This window comes from Eumetopias jubatus, unplaced genomic scaffold, assembly GCF_037043125.1.
Source record: "Eumetopias jubatus isolate StellerSeaLion01/CBP00866 unplaced genomic scaffold, mEumJub1_p1.0 scaffold_13, whole genome shotgun sequence".
Taxonomy (NCBI): Eukaryota; Metazoa; Chordata; class Mammalia; order Carnivora; family Otariidae; genus Eumetopias; species Eumetopias jubatus.
Genome location: NW_028274819.1, coordinates 40,557,829 through 40,575,069, shown reverse-complemented (window position 1 = coordinate 40,575,069; position 17,241 = coordinate 40,557,829). Strand labels below are relative to the sequence as shown.

The following is a 17,241-nucleotide window of genomic DNA, read 5'->3' as shown; positions in this document are numbered from 1 at the left end:
ATCTTCTCCCTGACTGGAAGCCCAGCACGTCCCCAACTGGGCTGCAAATTCATCGAACAGTACTCTCACTCCGATAAGAGGTAACTCGAAGTTTGGGTGAAGCAAGGCGAAATCCCTCCAACTAGTACTCGCAACCCAGGAACCAGCTTAGATATTAATACACGCGCTCAGGGGCTGAGCCAGCTGAGCAGGGCTTTCCTGTGCCTCAGAACTGAAAGCTTAGCAGGTGCACACAGACTGGGGGAAGGACATTTCAGGGCACCCAAGGGACTTGGTGGGGCTGCCCTGTCCATTTTGAAGCTCAAGAGCTTTAGGCAAGAACTCAAAGGGTGTCATTTCTGGCACATCTGCTATCTGGCCCAGCAGGGACCATCCTAAGGAACTGACCAGTTAAAGCAAGGTCCTGGCTAGAGGAGACCTCCTCTAACCACAAACCTTCCAGGGACTGGCAGGCCACCCGCCTGGTGCTCCATACCCTTCGTCTCCACAGCCCCTCCAACACCAACAGCGGGCCCTCCTCCTGAGCCCTAGCTGCCAGCAGAACCAGCTCACCTTTTTTCCTCAGGGTTGCACAACCGGGAATTGACCTGTGGATGAAGAAAACCACGGGCGTCCAGTAAGTTCTCCTTTGCAGGTCTCTAGGGGCCATGACCTGGGGAGACTGTTCCAGGCACCACGGTTGGCTTTTCTTCTCTTCCCGTGTGCCCAGCAGGGAGGGCTCAGTATAAATAGCAGCTACCTCTCCCCAGCAGGCAGGGACCAGCAGCTCTGCTCTACCGGAACTCAGGTGAGGGGCTACTCCAGGGAGGGACTGGTTGAAAAAACCACCAGATTCTCTTCTCTTTCCCAACAGGTTTCAAAATAATTATTCTCTTTTGTATTTGTCCTGTATGAGGTCTGCGCTTGCAGAGCGGCACACGGGAGACTGGCTGATTATGAGCTTTTTGGTTCAGGGCAGGCTGCTCTAGGCTGGGACAGGTTGGTCCCATCTGCCGTGTACCTCCATCAGCGCTACACTGGGGACCTCTTAGCCAGCCCTGGGGGGCAGGGCTGATGGGTTCAGCCAAGGGCTGTGGCTCCGAGTGAGGACCTACTGCAATGTTTCTTTCCTACATGGACCTGAAGAGTCTACTGAGAACAAGTGGAATGAGCACCAGGCTCTCTGTGACCTGCCAAACCCAAAGGGGGGGTGAGGGTCCTGTCCTTGCCCCCTGACCCTCTCCTTCATTTCAGCACCATGAAGCTTTTCACGGGCCTCATTTTCTGCTCCTTGGCCCTGGGTGTCAGCAGCCAATGGTACGCATTCTTCGGTGAGGCTGCTCAAGGTAAGGTCGCTGGACGGGGGTGGCATCCACGGCCCACTAGGATTTGCCCTGAGCACGTTCAAGGGTTGTAGCTGCTGTGTGAGCTGTGTTGCCCTATGTCGTAGAATGTGCCCAGGGTGTGGGGAGCTCTTCATCAAACAGGTCGGAAGGCACAGGATTTGTGTCCATCTGTTACCAGAGAAAGAGCAATCATCATTCCCAGCTGAAGGGTCAGTTTGAATTGAAGAGGCAGAATAAGTCTTGAAATGGCATAAAATTTCCTGCAGACAAAAGGCAGTGTATGATTAAAGCTGTCCACCTTTTCTTCTCCTTTCCCTCTCTCCCTTCATCCAGCCCTTCCTCCTTTCCTTCCTCCCTTCCCCCTTGCCTCCCTTCCATCCTTCCTGCCATTTCCTGATGGGATAATTTACAGACACCTTCAGCTTAGCTCTCACTGATGCTTCCTTTTGACAGTGACACTGTCCCTGGGAGGTCTGTTTCCTACCCTTCCCTAGCCCTTAACCAGACCAAAAAAAGGCGGGGGCACGAATAACATCTATCGAGCCTGCACTGGAATTCAGCACCTTCATGCAATGTAGAGTGACCAGCTATGCTGTTTTGCCCAGATCTGGGGAGGGTTCCATGACACTGTCCGTGCTAACTGGGAGGCTTCGAGGCAAAAAGGGACAGTACTGGTCAGGCTGGGACAGTTGCTCGCCTACGATGGCTTCAAAACCCCTAGGTGAGGCAGGCATCTTCTCCACAAGAAGGGGAGCTTGCTAGAGCAGCTGAGTCCATTGTCAGGGACTAACCTCCAGGCAGCAGGTCACAGAGCAGAGGGTGGAACCCAGCTGTGCCTGAGTTCAGAGCTCTTGCCAGGTAGATGTATCTGAGTACCACTCCCGAAAGCTGGGTGGCTCTCAACCTCCACTAGGTGTCGGACGCACCAGGACAGCATTACAAACCCCGGATGCCTGAGATCCATCCCCGCCCCCGCCCCGAGAGGCTCAGGTAACTGGCCTGGGGGGTGACCTGGCCTCCAAAACTTGCAGAGCACCCCGGTAATTAGAAAGTGGAGCAAAATGGTGAGCGTTGTGAATTGTGCAAGACTGTTGAATCACAGATCTGTCCCTCTGAAACAAATAATGCAATATATGTTAAGAAAAAAAACAAGGAGATTGCAGGAAGGGAAAAATGAAGGAGGGGAAATTGGAGGGGGATACAAACCATGAGAGACGATGGACTCTGAGAAACAAACTGAGGGTTCTGGAGGGGAGGATGTGGGGGTTAGCCTGGTGATGGGTATTAAATAGGGCACGTTCTACGTGGAGTACTGGGTGTTACACACAAACAATGAATCATGGAACACTACATCAAAAACTAACCATGTAATGTATGGTGATTAACATAACATTAAAACAATTTAAAGAGAAAAAAAGAAGAAGAAAGTACAGCCAAGGATGGCTCATGGGCCAGGGCTCTAGCGCTGGCCCCCTCGAGCTGCCCCCATCATTGGTATGGTCCATTTAGAAAGTTGTCAGGATGCCATTTATGCCCCTAACACTCAGAGGGACTCGGGTCACAGTCACGTGCCTTCCCGCTGCAAGAATAGATTTCCTAGGACTCTGGGCAGAAGCACTGTACTCCTGGGCCTTTCTCAGGATCTGCCTTCCTGTCACCTGCTAACTTGCCCAAGTCCCCTGGATCTTATCATCTGTGGCTTCGTTCTCCAGCAGTGCTCCCGGTCCAAGGGCAATTTTGTGCCTGGGGACATTCAGCAATATCTGAAACTGTTCTGGTTGTGACCCTTGGAGAATACGTTGCCCACATCTAGTGGGCAGAGGTCAGGGGTGCTGCTACGCGTCCTGCAGTCTCAGGACAGGCCTGAGCAACAAAGAATTATCTGGCCCCAAACCTCAGTGGTGCTGAAGTTGAGAAATCCTGTTCTATAATTCTTCCTTCCTCTCCTTGAACAGCTCACGTAGAGCCCTAAGGGGATGGAGCCCACAGATAGCACAGGGTCAGACACACAGGTGCAACACAGCTGTGCCCCAACCGCAGCCCCTCGCTGGCGACACCTGCGGAACCAAGCAGGAGGAAGACTTGTTCTTCTCAGCCTATGGTGCCCAAGGGTGCTGGCAGCACGGGCAGAAATTTTGAGTCAGTGCTAGATTTGCTGTTCCTTGATTCTTCGGAACGAGGGTGTGTCAAGGGCTTTCTGTCCACCTGACATCTCTTTTGCCTGATCCTTTTCTCTGCAGGGGCTTGGGACATGATGAGAGCCTACTCTGACATGATAGAAGCCAATTATAAAGATTCCGACAAATACTTCCATGCCCGGGGCAACTATGATGCTGCACAAAGGGGCCCTGGGGGTGCCTGGGCTGCTGAAAAGATCAGGTAACATGGGCCCTGGGGATGCAGGGATGGGTGAGCTGAGCTGGGCACCATTATTAGCCAAGAGGGGACAAGCCCTAGAGAAGTTTCCTTAGAGACTGTGGCTCCTCCTCCTGCCCCGCCTCCCCTCTGTGCCCAGTGTGGGTTCTGAGTGGCTGACAGAGCCAGAGCAAGGCCCTTGGCAATGGGTGACTCCCGCCCTCCTGCAGGGAAAGCGGACCAGCCTGGGCTGAGCTGGGCTGTCCCTGGAGCACGGTCAGTATTTCAGCCCCTCCGCTCTTGGCTCCTCTCACCATCCCTTGGGACGAAGAGAGATTGGTGGGGTGGGGGGATGTTGCTCCTCAGCCCCTACTTAATCTCTTACCTGCCTTCCTCCATCCCAGCGATGCTAGAGAGAATTTGCAGAGAGTCACAGACTTTTTTAAGTATGGAGACAGCGGCCACGGAGCAGAGGACTCGAAGGCTGACCAGGCTGCCAATGAATGGGGCCGCAGTGGCGGAGACCCCAACCACTTCCGACCCCCTGGCCTGCCTGACAAGTACTGAGCTTCCTCCTTGTTCTGCCCTCAGGAGACGGGCTGTGAGTCCCTTGAGGGCAGGGTCACCCCGTCACTGAGTACTCTGTCCCCGGCGGCTGCTGGAGGGCACCTAAAATGTCTAATAAATGCTTGAGGAGATTGTTGAAAAGTGTGTCACTCACTCTTGGGTGTGAGGACTGCTGGTTTGTCCCCCAGGGGAGATGGATGGACACCCCCGTGTGGGTGGAGCCCGGGCCCCTGGGTTTGGTGTAAGGGGACCATCTCAGCATGACACAGGACAGACGCCCCGCACCCACCCCTCTCCGATCAGACCCGCTCCCTCGTCCAGGCCCCTCTGGTTGCTCTGGTGCTATTTCCAAGCCCTTCCATGGGGTAACAGGGGTTTCCCCTCACTGCCGTCCGTGCGGTCCTGTTACCTTCTCTGTCCGCAGCATCTGGTTCCCTTTGTTTTAATCCTCAGTGGTCTCTGTCCCTGGGGGCAGGGGACCCAGCCGTGGGAGGCCGGGACTGTGGCATCCAGCTCCGGCCACTGCCACCTTGATCTTCTGCTGGTTTCTCAGGAGCACATCCAAAACCCATGAGAACCAGTTTCTCTCCCTGCCATCTGAGAAAGCCGTCCAAGGCAGTTTTTCTCCACCTTATTTCACTGCCTTACTTCAAGCCTAAGTGAAGGCCTGATGCCACCTCCCAGGTCATTCTCTCCTCACGGCTTCTGCTCCTTAAAGGATCCAAACTGGGGAAGCGGTGGTGAGGAGTGAGCAGGGTAGAGAAGCCCCCTCTGTCATTTGGGGTCCACTCAGGGGACAGAAACCAGATAGTCTTTTGAGATGGGAAATTCTAACAGAACAAATGATTAGCTGGGACATGACTAAACACTAAGGGGTACAGGATACACAAAGCTGAGCTGTGGACCTTGTTGGAAACTCTGTGGCCCGTTGGCTAGCCCATAGAGATGCTGGGTGTCACAAGCCACAGCCCACAAACAAGGACTCCCCCCACTGAGGTGGCAGGAGGACAGTTGGCAGGAAACTCTGAAGGCGGCAGTGGAACTGGGAATGGAGCTGGCGCTGCTGCAAGCTCACCGGGAGGCAGCCCACACGGGGTCAGGGGAAGATGCTGTCCGGGTGCCCGAGACTGGTGTGCAAGGGGCAGTGCTCTGGACTGAACTGTGTCCCCGCCTCTCATTCATATGTTGAAGCCCCACCTCCCACTGTGGCTGCCTACTGGATTAAGGAAGTAATGGAGGTGAAGAGAAGTCGTAAGTGTGGAACCTGGTCTGACAGGATCAGCGTCTTTATGATATCAGATACTAGAGATCTTGCTCCTTCCTCTCTGCCCTGTCACACAGCTAGAAGTGTCCATCTGCAAGCCAAGGAGAGACCTGCCACCAGGGACCAGATTACTTTGAACCTTGATCTTGCACTACCCACCTCCCAGAAAGAGGAGAAATACATTTGTGGGGTTTAAGTCACTCAGTCGGTGGTATAGGATTAGGCACCCACCTAACACAGGCAGAGCGCCGCAGAGCACCCTGGAAACCCAGTGAAGGGTCCCAGAAATTGTCAAGAAACTTCAGTGGGATACCATGGAAACGCCCTCTGGTGAGTGCCTCTGGGGGTCCTGCACTTGAGAAGAGCACCACAGGAGCCAGAAGGAGACCAGGCTCCCAGGACCTGGGGGAGAGGTCCTCCTTCCTGCTTGTCCCTGCAGCGCCCTCTACCGGCAAGGCTTAGCGCCATGCTCAGCGGGCCCAAGGGACATGTTGGCAGGGACCTATTCCAGTGCCAGAAACAGGGCGAGGTCGCATATATAGATTGACAACTGGCCTAGGACTCCTCTCTGAAAAAGAAATTGAGGAGAACTCCTAAGGGAAGAAGGGTAATGATACAGTTTTATAGAGGAAAGACAAATTGCATTTGTTTGTTAAGGGGGAAAGAAAAGCGTGGATATAAAATGGTTAGCCACAAGAGCACGTAGAGTTCCTATCAGAAAGCACTGATGGCAGAGCAGGGGAGGGGTTTGCCGTGCTTGAGGCTTGGTCTGAGAGGAGTGAGGCTATGCCAAAGAAGGCAGGGGCAGGAGGAACAGGTGCAGGGCCCAGGATGGCCACGGGCTGGTGAGAGCAGGCTCCGGGCACTGGGTGGGGGGGGATCAGGCTGCAGTGTGGTGCCGTCTGAAGTGACCTAAGGGGAACGTATGGGCTATTAATACTGTTTTACCTTGTCTCACGCCTTCCTCAACGTTCTCCCTTTCTTCACGTAGATCTGACTTTCCACCCCTAGCATTCTCCTTCTCTCTCAAGAACCTCTAACAATTTGTGCCAGGCAGGTGTATGTCACAGAATCCCTCCACTTTTCCTCTGAGAAAGTATTTCGCATTCAATTTGTAGGACAATTACACAGGGTACGGAGTTTATGATGGAGGATGTACTCTCCAAACCCTTTAACTATCTCATGCCACCATCTTCTGCTTGCACACACTGAGGGGAAAGTAGGGGGGAGGAGCAGCTGCCCAAATTCAAGGGGAAGCAAGAGGGCTGGGATCGAGCCAACGGGGCAGAGGGGTGAACGCCAAAGGGAGCAGAAGCATCTGCTCTGAGGAAGAAAGCTGAAGAGAGTGGGGACGGCACTTGAGATGGAGGACAGGGCCCTGCAGGAAGCCAGGTGTACCTACTGTTGTGCCCCCAACCCTGGCCCTCCCCACACCACACTGTGTTTGCCCCTTTACCGGTCTGTCTTCAGGGCGAACAGGTCGGAGACCCAAGGGCAGAAAGCAGGTCTCTCTGACTGTATGTGTCAGCCTTGTATCCTCAGTACCTGTCATAGCAGTTCACAGATAGTAGTTGCTTAATGAATATTTGTTGAATGAATGAATGATGCAGAGGAAGAATTGTTCAAAAGTGGACAGACCCGGGAGTGGGCTTGGGATTGTAGCAGGTAGATGTCTGTACAGGGCTTGATCTAGAGAACGTGGTAAGGAGGCACTTTGGGTGACTATGTAGTCTACATCAAAATCTCCCCAAAGGTACTGGGAAAACTGACAATATTTTACCTTATCATAGAATATATATTTAATTTTCTCTAGGAGTGCCTTGTACTCTCGCTCATAGAAATGGAAATTAGAAACCTCACGTGGAAATAAACTATTAGTCTTTACGGTTTCTGTGGAGAAAACTTGGCAGAGAGCAATAAATATCTGAACTTCCAGAGAACCGTGCCGACTATCGGAGGGTCAAGTTAGCAGAGAGTGCTCTGTGAGAGCAGAGGAGGGGAAAAGCCTGCACTGCATTTCTCTGAGTCCAAGCATCCATGGACTGAAAGATGCATTATTATGTCTCTACCACCAACAAGAGAGCTACAAATTAAGTTAGGATATAATATTTTCTTATCACTCAGCATTTTTATTTTACACGTAATGAAAGAGATGTTACGACTTTCTTAGGTATACATTTTTATCTTATATCACTCTTGTGTATAAAAAAAACAGAAAAACCATACCCAAAATAAAGGTATTTAAGGATTCCTAAAACAATGACAATTATTTTAGGAATGCTGCCTGGTCATCAGTGATGTAAGACACGTCCTAATTTCAGAAAATCATACTAAAACATGTATATCTTAGGGACGCCTGGGTGGCGCAGTCGCTAGGCGACTGCCTTCAGCTCAGGTCATGGTCCTGGTGTCCTGGGACCGATCCCCGCATCGGGATCCCTGCTCGGCGGGCAACCTGCTTCTCCCTCTCCCACTCCCCCTGCTTGTGTTCCCCACTCTGGCTGTGTCTCTCTCTGTCCAAAAAATAAATAAAATCTTTTTAAAAAAATGTGTATCTTAGAAAAAATGCAATATGGTATTACAATGTAAACCTAAACAGGTCCCCTCTCATTATATTTACCAGGAAGAAATAACGGGCTTTGAGCTAGTGTTCATCACCAAGTGTGCCGGCAGTGCTCCTGAGGTGAAATTGAGCTTCACACCTGCACCCCCAGATGTGCAGGGCCTCCCCAGAGAGGAGCAGGTGTGCCCACGGCTGCCCCTGACAGCGGCCCACGTTCCAGGCCCGTCCCTGGATAAGGTGTCGCCCCACCTGGCACAGCCACTGCCTCTCCCCCAACCTCAGTGGTCTCTCTAGAAGACCCCCTGAGTGCCCGAGGGCCCCTTCTCTTCCTGCCCAGGCCTCTTCTATAGGGTCCAGAGGAGGGATGTGACCAGGCGGTGCTGATCGCACAGGCCTGCGCTGCTCCCTCGTCGTCAGCCCTGGGGCTCATGCGATCTGGCTGCTTCTTGGATGCTCTACCGAGGATGTGGCTGTACAGATGACTTAAATAAACAAATAAATTTTAAAAAATTAGTGTTTATCAAAGGATATCATATAAAACTAGAAAAAAGGCAAGACGTGAACATCTTTGGTGGAGGACATTATTTTGTCTATTCCACTGATATACTCTGTTAAGATTTTCTTGACTTAAGTTTTACAAAATGTATTCTTACGATGCTGGATATAGTAAGTATTTATTTTAAAACCAGCACTACTGTACATAGTACAGGAATTGGAGCCTCGAAGGATGCCCACAAATGTTCTCACCCGGATACTAAACAAGTAGTTCCTACTGAAAAGAACAATGTGAAGCGTAAGAATAAAAGGAACTCATGCAGATTGAAATCCAGATCAAGTCTTGTTTAACTCAATGGGGGCCTTTAGATGCAGAAGATGGCACGGTCAATATTCCATCTGCTCAGGAACCCACGTTGGCCCGCTCTGTTCCCCGTGGTACCGTGTTGAGCTCCTCAAGGCCTTCTTTCTCCCAGTGCTATCCAGTAGAATTCCAGGGCTTAGGCTGAGGATAACTGCAGGACCTCCTACCTGCTGGGGACGGAGTCCTGCCCAGGTGAGGAGAGAATGTTCCCTCTTCCCTTGCACAGCTGCAAGCTCTCCAGCTTGTTTTCTGCATCACAAACACTATCCTGCCCACAGTTCTTCCTAACAAAGGGATCTGCAGAGATACCCAGAAGGAAAACTTTCAAACACTTGAAAGAATGTTGCTGTGTCCTGAAAATTTCAACCGGGATCTTTATTTATTTATTTTTTAATTCTTAAAACTTTTTATTTATTTACTTGACATAGAGAGAGCACAGTAGGCAGAACTGTAGGCAGAGGGAGAGGGAGAAGCAGGCTCCCCGCCGAGCAGAGAGCCCAATAAGGGGCTCCATCCGGGACCCCGGGACCGTGACCTGAGCCGAAGGCAGATGCTCAACCGACTGAGCCACCCGGGCGCCCCTCAACCAGGATCTTTAAAAATGGAACTCTGCATGGTAATCTTACTTATTAAAGTGTTCCTGATGTGTGGCCTCCGTAACAATTTTTAAATAATCTTCCTGTCTCCGGCTACGTATAAAGTACTATGAGTTGTCTTGGCTAAGCAGAAGAGTTCAGTATATATTAAGTACAAGTGCTCAGAACGGACCGAAGCCCCTTTCAGGCTTAATTAGCCCATCCCGACGACCACCCTATGAGGCGGTGATTTAGGGTCCCACACCCAGTTCCAGGGTCTGCGGGGTTGAGCCACATGCATCACCAAGCAGGGTGTGCAAGAATTCCACTCAGCTCTGACATCTCTACGCAAAGGTAGCACAGGTCCCACTTGTTAAGGATTCAGACCCACGAGACTATCCTTCCCCTTCCCCTCCGGCAGTCAGATGTCAGTCCTAAGCCCCTGCTGTTCTATGTGCTTCTGACAGATCCCAGGCAGATTGGGGGATCCGACCGCCTCTTGCTTGGGTTCGATTAATGTGCCAGAACCACTCACAGAACTTGCGGAAGCACGTCTTTATAGTTACCGGTTTAAGAAAGGATATAAAAGCGGATACAAATCCAGAGCCAGATGAAGAGATATAGAGGGCAAGGTAGGGGAACGGTGAAAGGTTAAGGACCCCAGCCCTCTCAAGCTCGCCACTCTCCCAAGTCTCCATATGTTTGCCAGCCTGCAAGGGCTCTGAACCCAGTTCTTTAGGGTTTTTATGGAGGCTTCATTGCATCAGGGATTACTTAAATCGTTGGCCACTGGAGATTGAGTCAACCCTCCAGTCCCTGACCTGTCCTTGGAGTCAGGAGGAGGGAGTGAAAGGTCCCTCTAATCACATGGTTGGGCCTCCTGGCAAACAGCCCCCATCCTTAGGTGAGGTCCAAATGTCACCTCTGAACGTAACAAAGGTAAAGACACCTTTGTCCCTGTCAACACTTAGGAAATTCCCAGGGTGTGGGAGACAGTCACTATGAAAGACCAAATATAGATGAGACCTATTTTCATCATTTGGATGACCAAATTTTTCTTTCTTATACATGCGAATCTCGCAGGTAGGTAACGTTATTCTTCTCATTTGAAAGTCATGAAACTGTTGATCATTTTTCTGCTGGCCCTCTGAGTCTGGGGCCTAGGCCTCCCATCCTCGCTTGATCACGGTACCCTGTGAGGCATCTTTTCTAACTTTGGTTTCTGGCCTTCGTAGGCTTGGTGTTCTTTTCATCTACTTAAATTCATTGTAACAGAGAAAAGGGAGGTCTCCCAGGCCTCTCCACAGCCTGGTCACACGGGGCTATTAGAGGAGGGGGACCGTGTCATGTCTTCTGTAAACCAGGTCACTTCTGAGAGGGAAAGGGCTTCTCACTACTAACAAAGGTGGCACAATAGGCCCCAACGGACACAGTCTCTGGAATCCGGGACACAGCGACTCACGGGAGACTTCGGGAGACCTCTTCAAGGCCTGCAGATGTGATACCACCATGGCAACATCTTTCTTTGGCAGGAGACACAAGGGAAATAGCTGCCTGTCCCTACTGTTTATTGTTCTAAGCTTGGCCTTCAGGGAGCTGAGTGTCCCTTCCAGAAAGAGAGACTATGTGACAGAACAAAGGAAGAGACCATGCCTTCCTTGCCCAAGTCCCTGGGAGGAGTTCCTCGTGGGTCTGGAAAGTATCCTCGCGCTCTCTCTGCAATGTGTCTGTCAAAGAAGGGAATGACTGGAATGCTGTCTGAAAGTGGGGAGGGCTTTCCAGCACGGAATGGCCCCGAGGGAGTAAAAGAATTGTCACAGGCTGGGGTCACTGGCCCAGGATTTCTGCCCTGGGGAGCCTGGGAGGAGGGGTATGGGCATCACATGGCCTCCGCTGGGAAGCAGCCCCCCAAGCTCCCTGTCACCACTGGCTCTGGAGGGTTGACACCTGCCCTTCTCCCCACGTGTCTACTCCTAGGACCAAGGGAGCCAAAGCAGCTCAGGGTCCCAGACTGGGCAGACCTCAGTGACCCCACCTTTCCCAGGGAATGATCTGTGTGGGGAATGTCCAAACGGTGCTCAGCATTGGCCTGGAGAAGAACCACAGGGACAGAGGGATCCTTTGACAGTTGTCTGCCCTACACCTCTCATCTCATTGTACCTACAGGAATTCAAATAAGACCCAGACCCAGAAAGAGGCATTACTCCTAGTGCTGGCAGGCTCCAACCGAAGACAATGATTCCCTCCTACGAGTGCAATCCTTGCCTGATTGGCTTCATCCTGGGTCCGCCTCCCCTTTGCAATGTCCTACCCATAAATCCTGTAGTCTTGTAACAAATCAGAAGTCGGCCTCCTGCTTCTGCTCTGGGTTCCTGGTGGAGCACGAGTCCCACCTCCTTCCTGGCTACTACTTAGCTTCTTCCGACCCCTGGGCCGTCCAGTCTCCATGATTTGCTTGCATCAGCCCTAGTGGTACTTGTCTGGTATCTGAAATGACTGCTCATTTTTCTTGTCTCCAGGATGCCCCCCAGGCAACACCCCTGAGCCAGCACTCCCTGGGCTGGGCCTTCCTGGCCCTCCTTCCTTAGGCTTCCAGCCCCGGGCCCCCAGTGACAAGGACCAGGTCCGTCCTTTGGACGCCCCATCATTGCTACCACCTCACATATGCACCATCCTCTCTTCTGCAGGGAAATCCGATGACCTCTAAACTTCCCCTTTCCCAAACAGGGGCAGGGAAGGGGTAGGTGAGTGGGCCAGGGTCTCCATCCCGCCGATACCGCCTGCATGCAATTTCTTCCCACCGTAATCCTCCTAAACTCACAGAGTGCAGCCCAGTCCTGCTTTGCCAGCTGAAACAGCCGTTCTGTATGTTCGCAACCTCCCAGCCTTCTTGCGCTGCCCCCAATGTTCTCTGCATCCTCCCTGAATCTTCTGTTCTCATAATTTTGCGGCCAGTGGGCGGTTTCTTGATCATTTTTAGGATGTATCATTTATCCGTGACATTGTAGCAAATGTCGACAAAGCAATTCAACGTTCCTGGACCAGGGTGTCCTCCATGAAAGCTGCCATTAGGAGCTCCCGCAGCAACCGATCATGAGTACACTCCAGTCTGAAGGACTCCCTTTTCCGGCATCCTGGCCACCCCACTGGGTGCTGGAAGCTTTATTTTCTTGCTTACTGGTCCTTCCTGTACATTTTCTGCTCCCTGGGGTCTCAGTTTTATCCTTCTCTCTTCCTTCAGTGGAGACCGTTCGCTCTTCCACTGGCCTTCTATGCTCTCATTCTTTAGACAATCAAATCTCTTTTCTAATATTGATTCCTCTTCACACCCATTGTCAGTACATTATTGTGTGTGGAAAGAAACCTTTCCTCACCAAGAGCGAGACTGAAAACAGGCAGAAAAGCCCACGTTTGCTACATTCCCAGAAGCTGCCAGATTGCACAACCTGGGAAATTAGATGGACGCGAATAAACAGCCTGATGTTCTGGATGCTGTGTTCTGGCCAAGGGGGAATTTCCCAAATCTCAGTGTTTTGCTTCAAACCTGGCTTCCCCGTCATTCCCCTAGCAAAGCGTCAGTATATATACCGTGGGCACCCCTCGCAGGCAGGAGGGGCGGGCAGCTCAGCTTCACCAGGAGCCTCCTTGGGAAGCAACAGCCAAAGGTGAGGTACTAGAACTTTCCAACACTATTTCTCTTTGCGGACTCCCGTTGCCCACGGCATTCCTGTGCTGTGTCCCAGCTCTCTGCTTCCTTCCTGCATCTCCTAGCCTGACAATTAGGATTCAGCAGATGTGAATACTTTCTGGGACTGGGATTTAGTTGTGCACTTCCTCAGGGAGAGTTCAGGGATGGGGAGAGCAGGCATTCTGCCAAGGGTTGTGCACTGTTTCACTCATCTCATTCGACAGACTGGTATATGGTCACAAAATGCCCAGATGCCTCTTTGGAAGCTTTCTGTACAGTGGGCGTCAGGGCTCACAGGTGATGACTGAAAGGGAAAGTGGTTTATATTAGAAGCGCAGTGCAGTCTCTCGTACTGGGATTCCAATGACGCAGGTGGAAATGGAGACGTGGACCCTCTGGAATTCTGTCTATGTATCTACGTATCACCTGACTAATATATGTATACGCACTGTCTACTTCTTTCTACATACACACACATACCCATATATGTACATACAGGGGTGTATATGTACACAGATGTGTGTGTGTGTGTGTGTGTGTGTGTAGATCAATAGATAGAGATACAATGAGTGGGGCTTAGTTTGGGAATACAAGAACGAGTCAACGTTACGCCGCGAAAAAAACCAATCCAAACCAAAACTAAACACCTATCATCTTTGTGTGTCTCTTTGACTCTGCACCAGGATGAAGCTTTTCCTGGGCATCCTCTTGGGCTCCCTGGTCCTGGGCGTCAGCAGCCAAAGGTGGTTAAACTTCCTCAGGGAAGCTGGTCAAGGTAAGGCCCAAAGCATGGGGGTCAGGGGGAGGCTGCCCCTGGCCTCCCTCCAGGATTCCCCAGAGCAGAGGCCACATCCACACAGCGCAAAGGCCGCAAGTGGGACGCATAGAAGCATGGTGTTCAAGATAGCAGTCTCCCAGGGTTTCTATTTTCTTTGTTTTTTAACTGAACTATATCTGACATATAACATCATATATATTTAAGGTGTAGGTCATGTTAATTTGATGCATTTATATGTTCAACCCGATTGCCATTGTAGTTATAATTAGCACCTCTGTCATGTTACATAATTTCCATTTCCTTTTAGTCATTGAAATACTTAAGATCTAGGCTATAGCACATTTGATTACTATAATACAATATGGTTTGGTGCTCATCATACTGTGCCTTAGGTCTCTAGGGCTTACTTACTACGTGTGGCTTTTCCCCCAAAACCACAGGTGTCTTATCCCTCCACCCCTGGCTTTTCTGGGTGGCAGCGCACTCTTCCTTGGGGTCCCCAGGCTGGAGGTCACATAAGGTTTGAGCCTCAACTTGCAGTAGGAGCAGGAAGAGATACATGTGGGGTCCAAGGTGCCTGCTCCATACTTATAAGTGGGACTCGAGTGCCGCCTAGTGGGAAGTCAGGGCCAGCTCATGGCTGCGTCTCAGGCAGCCACGAAGGGGTGCCTCAAACTTGCGCACTTAGTCATCCCCTCCAAGATTAACGGAGCTTGGCCCGTGCTAGGCACTGTTCTAAGAGCTTTACGTGGATGAATGAAGTGGTTTTCATCCTCAGGTTTTAATCTGTAATCCTGCAATGTAGGCACCATCATCCCTTAACACAGAACCTGAGGCCCAAAGAGATGAAGAGTCTGACAAGGTCCTAAGCAGAGCAGGGTTTACCCCCGTGGTGGAGCTCCCCAGACCTTGCTAGGACGGGACTGTCCTGCCTCCCAGAGCAGAGAGCGCATGGCCGACTGCGGGTTTGGGAACACACAACCCTCTTGTTTATCTGAGCAAATGGCAGATAGTCAGGCTGTGGGAGAGGCGGAAGGCCACTCTGCAGAGCTCCTCTCCCCACAGTAAATGGCACAAGGATTCCATGATGGTGGTTCTGCGGGCCTGAGACCTGGCTGGGCACGAGAGCAAGAGACACGCGCCTCGGTAGTCAGACTCAGCGGCAAGATTTGCATATTTCACAAAATCATTTTTCTTTTTCTTGTCTTTTCCTTTTTCTTGTCTTTTCCTTTTTCTTTGTCTGTGAGAGTCACTGATTACTGTTTTTAAGAGTTTGCTGTCAATCCTTTCTAAATTCTCACAGGCACCGCTACAAATGTGTTTCCATCTTTAGGTCAAGGTTTTTCAAAGGGTTGTTCTAGGACCGCGTGCATGAGAATCACCTGGGGTTTCGGGTGCTTTGTGAAACGCAGATGCCAGGCGCACACTCCCCCTCTGCTGAATCAGCATTTCAGGGCTGAGCCTGAAATCTGGCTTCTACCAAGCACCCCAGTGGCTTTTTGTGCCCACTCAAGCTTGGGAACCACTGCCTCCAGCTTTGCCCCCACAAGTGACCAGTATGTTAGGCATTTTGGAAGGACTTCCTAAGCAAGCAGCCTCCAGGCCTCTATTTAAATCTGTAACTTAGTAAGAATGTCGTACTGCTCAACAAAGTGATCTTTCTGAACACTGGAAAGAATAAATACATAAAATGAAGAGAAGGCATCGCATGGGTATTACAAATTATGATTACAACTCGACAGATTTTTCTCTTTTCCTTATTAAGCTACTTTTTGAGTCTTCATTTTATTGTAGCCTGATCAGATTCCTTCAATCCGTAACTCTGATTTTCCTCTTAGCTTAGTCCCTTTACTGTTTTTGTCGCAGCCTTCCTAAGGCCCAGAGAAGTCATAGCATAGTACCTAGAACCTTCTAGAAGTTATATGTGTATTTTATCAGTGTGTCTGCATAACCACTGTGTGGAAGGCAATACTCTTCAGTTCACTGGGGAGAACACTGAACTTTAGAGCTGGGGGTAGTTGCCCTTTTTCTGCATTTGATGACCCCGTTTCTGTGAAGGTCTCCTGGGGGAATTCACCTTTATCACCTGATGATTGAGTTCTGAGTCTCCTGGTGCACGTATGCCCCATTCGGATGTACACAGAACTGAGTTGTCTTCACGCTGCCCACAGCGCTGACTTTCTCCCCTTGTCTAGGTTGGGAGCCCTCTGGGTCAGCAGCCTCCCTCAGACTTGCCTTTGTCCTCACGCCCCAGTCAGAGGGTTCCCTGCCCTTTCCAGGTAGAGGTTCGCCGCACAACGAAGCATCCCTTAAAGACCATCCCACCTCTTGTTCATACACATCACACACAGCCGAAAACCAAGTAGCAACAGTACTTAGAATGGAATCAAAGAGAATAAAACTTGCACCCGGTGTGATTCTCCTATCATTAACCCAGGGGAGTGAAAAGTAAAGGAATATTTATCTCAGCCAGTATAATCTCAAAGGTTTGTGTCAAAAGGCTGAAATCTTAGAATCACTGGGAGGAAAAGTGTTCTCTATTTTGCCAAGAGATGATCACTTTCATTTTCTTTCCTTTCTAGGGACTAGAGACATGATGAGAGCTTACTCTGACATGAGAGAAGCCAATTACAAAAATTCCGACAAATACTTCCATGCCCGGGGGAACTATGACGCTGCAAAAAGGGGCCCTGGGGGTGCCTGGGCTGCTAAAGTGATCAGGTAACATAGCCCCTGGGGATGGAGGTATGGGTGAGCTGAGCATGCCTAGCTGTGATTTCCACTCTCCCCCGGGGATGCTGGTTACCCAGCACAAGGAGATACGCCAGGCTGAGTTGGGCTGTACCCAGAAATGATCAGGGGTTTAGCATCTCTAAACTTGGCCTCTTAGAGTTTCATTAATTTCTTGGAAAGAGGAGAGATGGGAAGGGTGGAGGTGTAGTTCATCAGCCCCTGATTAATCTCTTACCTGCTTTCCTCCATTCCAGTGACGCCAGAGAGAATTCTCAGAGAGTCACAGATCTTTTGAGGTTTGGAGACAGCGGCCACGGAGTGGAGGACTCGAAGGCTGACCAGGCTGCCAACTTATGGGGCCGGAGTGGTAAAGACCCCAACCACTTCCGACCCCCTGGCCTGCCTGACAAGTACTGAGCTTCCTCTTTGTTCTGCCCTCGGGAGATGGGCTGTGAGTCCCCTGAGGGTAGGGACACCCAGTCACTGAGTTCTCTGTCCCCGGAGGCTGGTGGAGGGCATCTAATAGATGTCTAA

The 17,241-nt window shown here is 50.9% G+C and overlaps 2 protein-coding genes across 6 annotated transcripts; both read left to right on the top strand.

Annotated features, from left to right (window-relative positions):
• Positions 1 to 593: 593 nt before the first annotated feature.
• LOC148162626 (serum amyloid A-1 protein-like) lies at positions 594 to 4,247 on the top strand. 3 transcript variants are annotated; one of them, XM_088017534.1, is made up of 4 exons: positions 594 to 616; positions 1,234 to 1,325; positions 3,566 to 3,704; positions 4,085 to 4,247. In XM_088017534.1, exons 1-4 carry the CDS (start codon positions 594 to 596, stop codon positions 4,245 to 4,247), a joined length of 417 nt encoding a protein of 138 aa, XP_087873660.1. The 3 variants fall into 3 exon arrangements, with proteins under 3 accessions (XP_087873660.1, XP_087873662.1, XP_087873661.1); XM_088017536.1 differs by lacking the exon at positions 594 to 616 and adding an exon at positions 740 to 774 and having other exon boundaries at positions 1,216 to 1,325; XM_088017535.1 differs by lacking the exon at positions 594 to 616 and having other exon boundaries at positions 1,238 to 1,325; positions 4,196 to 4,247.
• Positions 4,248 to 13,880: 9,633 nt separating this feature from the next.
• Positions 13,881 to 17,241, top strand: LOC148162625 (serum amyloid A protein-like). Of its 3 annotated transcripts, none has more exons than XM_088017531.1 (3): positions 13,881 to 13,971; positions 16,557 to 16,695; positions 17,178 to 17,241. In XM_088017531.1, the coding sequence occupies exons 1-3, from the start codon at positions 13,881 to 13,883 to the stop codon at positions 17,239 to 17,241; spliced, it is 294 nt and encodes a 97-aa protein (XP_087873657.1). The 3 variants fall into 3 exon arrangements, with proteins under 3 accessions (XP_087873657.1, XP_087873658.1, XP_087873656.1); XM_088017532.1 differs by lacking the exon at positions 17,178 to 17,241 and adding an exon at positions 17,073 to 17,124; XM_088017530.1 differs by lacking the exon at positions 17,178 to 17,241 and adding an exon at positions 16,962 to 17,124.

What these genes read in the sequence shown, in the direction of transcription:
- LOC148162626 (XM_088017534.1), top strand. Translation starts at nt 594, where the DNA reads ATGAAGAAAACCACGGGCGTCCA. An exon ending in AAGAAAACCACGGGCGTCCA is followed by an intron (nt 617 to 1,233) that starts GTAAGTTCTCCT and finishes CCTTCATTTCAG; the next exon opens with CACCATGAAGCTTTTCACGG. An exon ending in CTTCGGTGAGGCTGCTCAAG is followed by an intron (nt 1,326 to 3,565) that starts GTAAGGTCGCTG and finishes TTTTCTCTGCAG; the next exon opens with GGGCTTGGGACATGATGAGA.
- LOC148162625 (XM_088017530.1), top strand. Translation starts at nt 13,881, where the DNA reads ATGAAGCTTTTCCTGGGCATCCTCTTGGGCTCCCTGGTCCTGGGCGTC. An exon ending in CCTCAGGGAAGCTGGTCAAG is followed by an intron (nt 13,972 to 16,556) that starts GTAAGGCCCAAA and finishes TTTCCTTTCTAG; the next exon opens with GGACTAGAGACATGATGAGA. An exon ending in TGGGCTGCTAAAGTGATCAG is followed by an intron (nt 16,696 to 16,961) that starts GTAACATAGCCC and finishes CCTCCATTCCAG; the next exon opens with TGACGCCAGAGAGAATTCTC.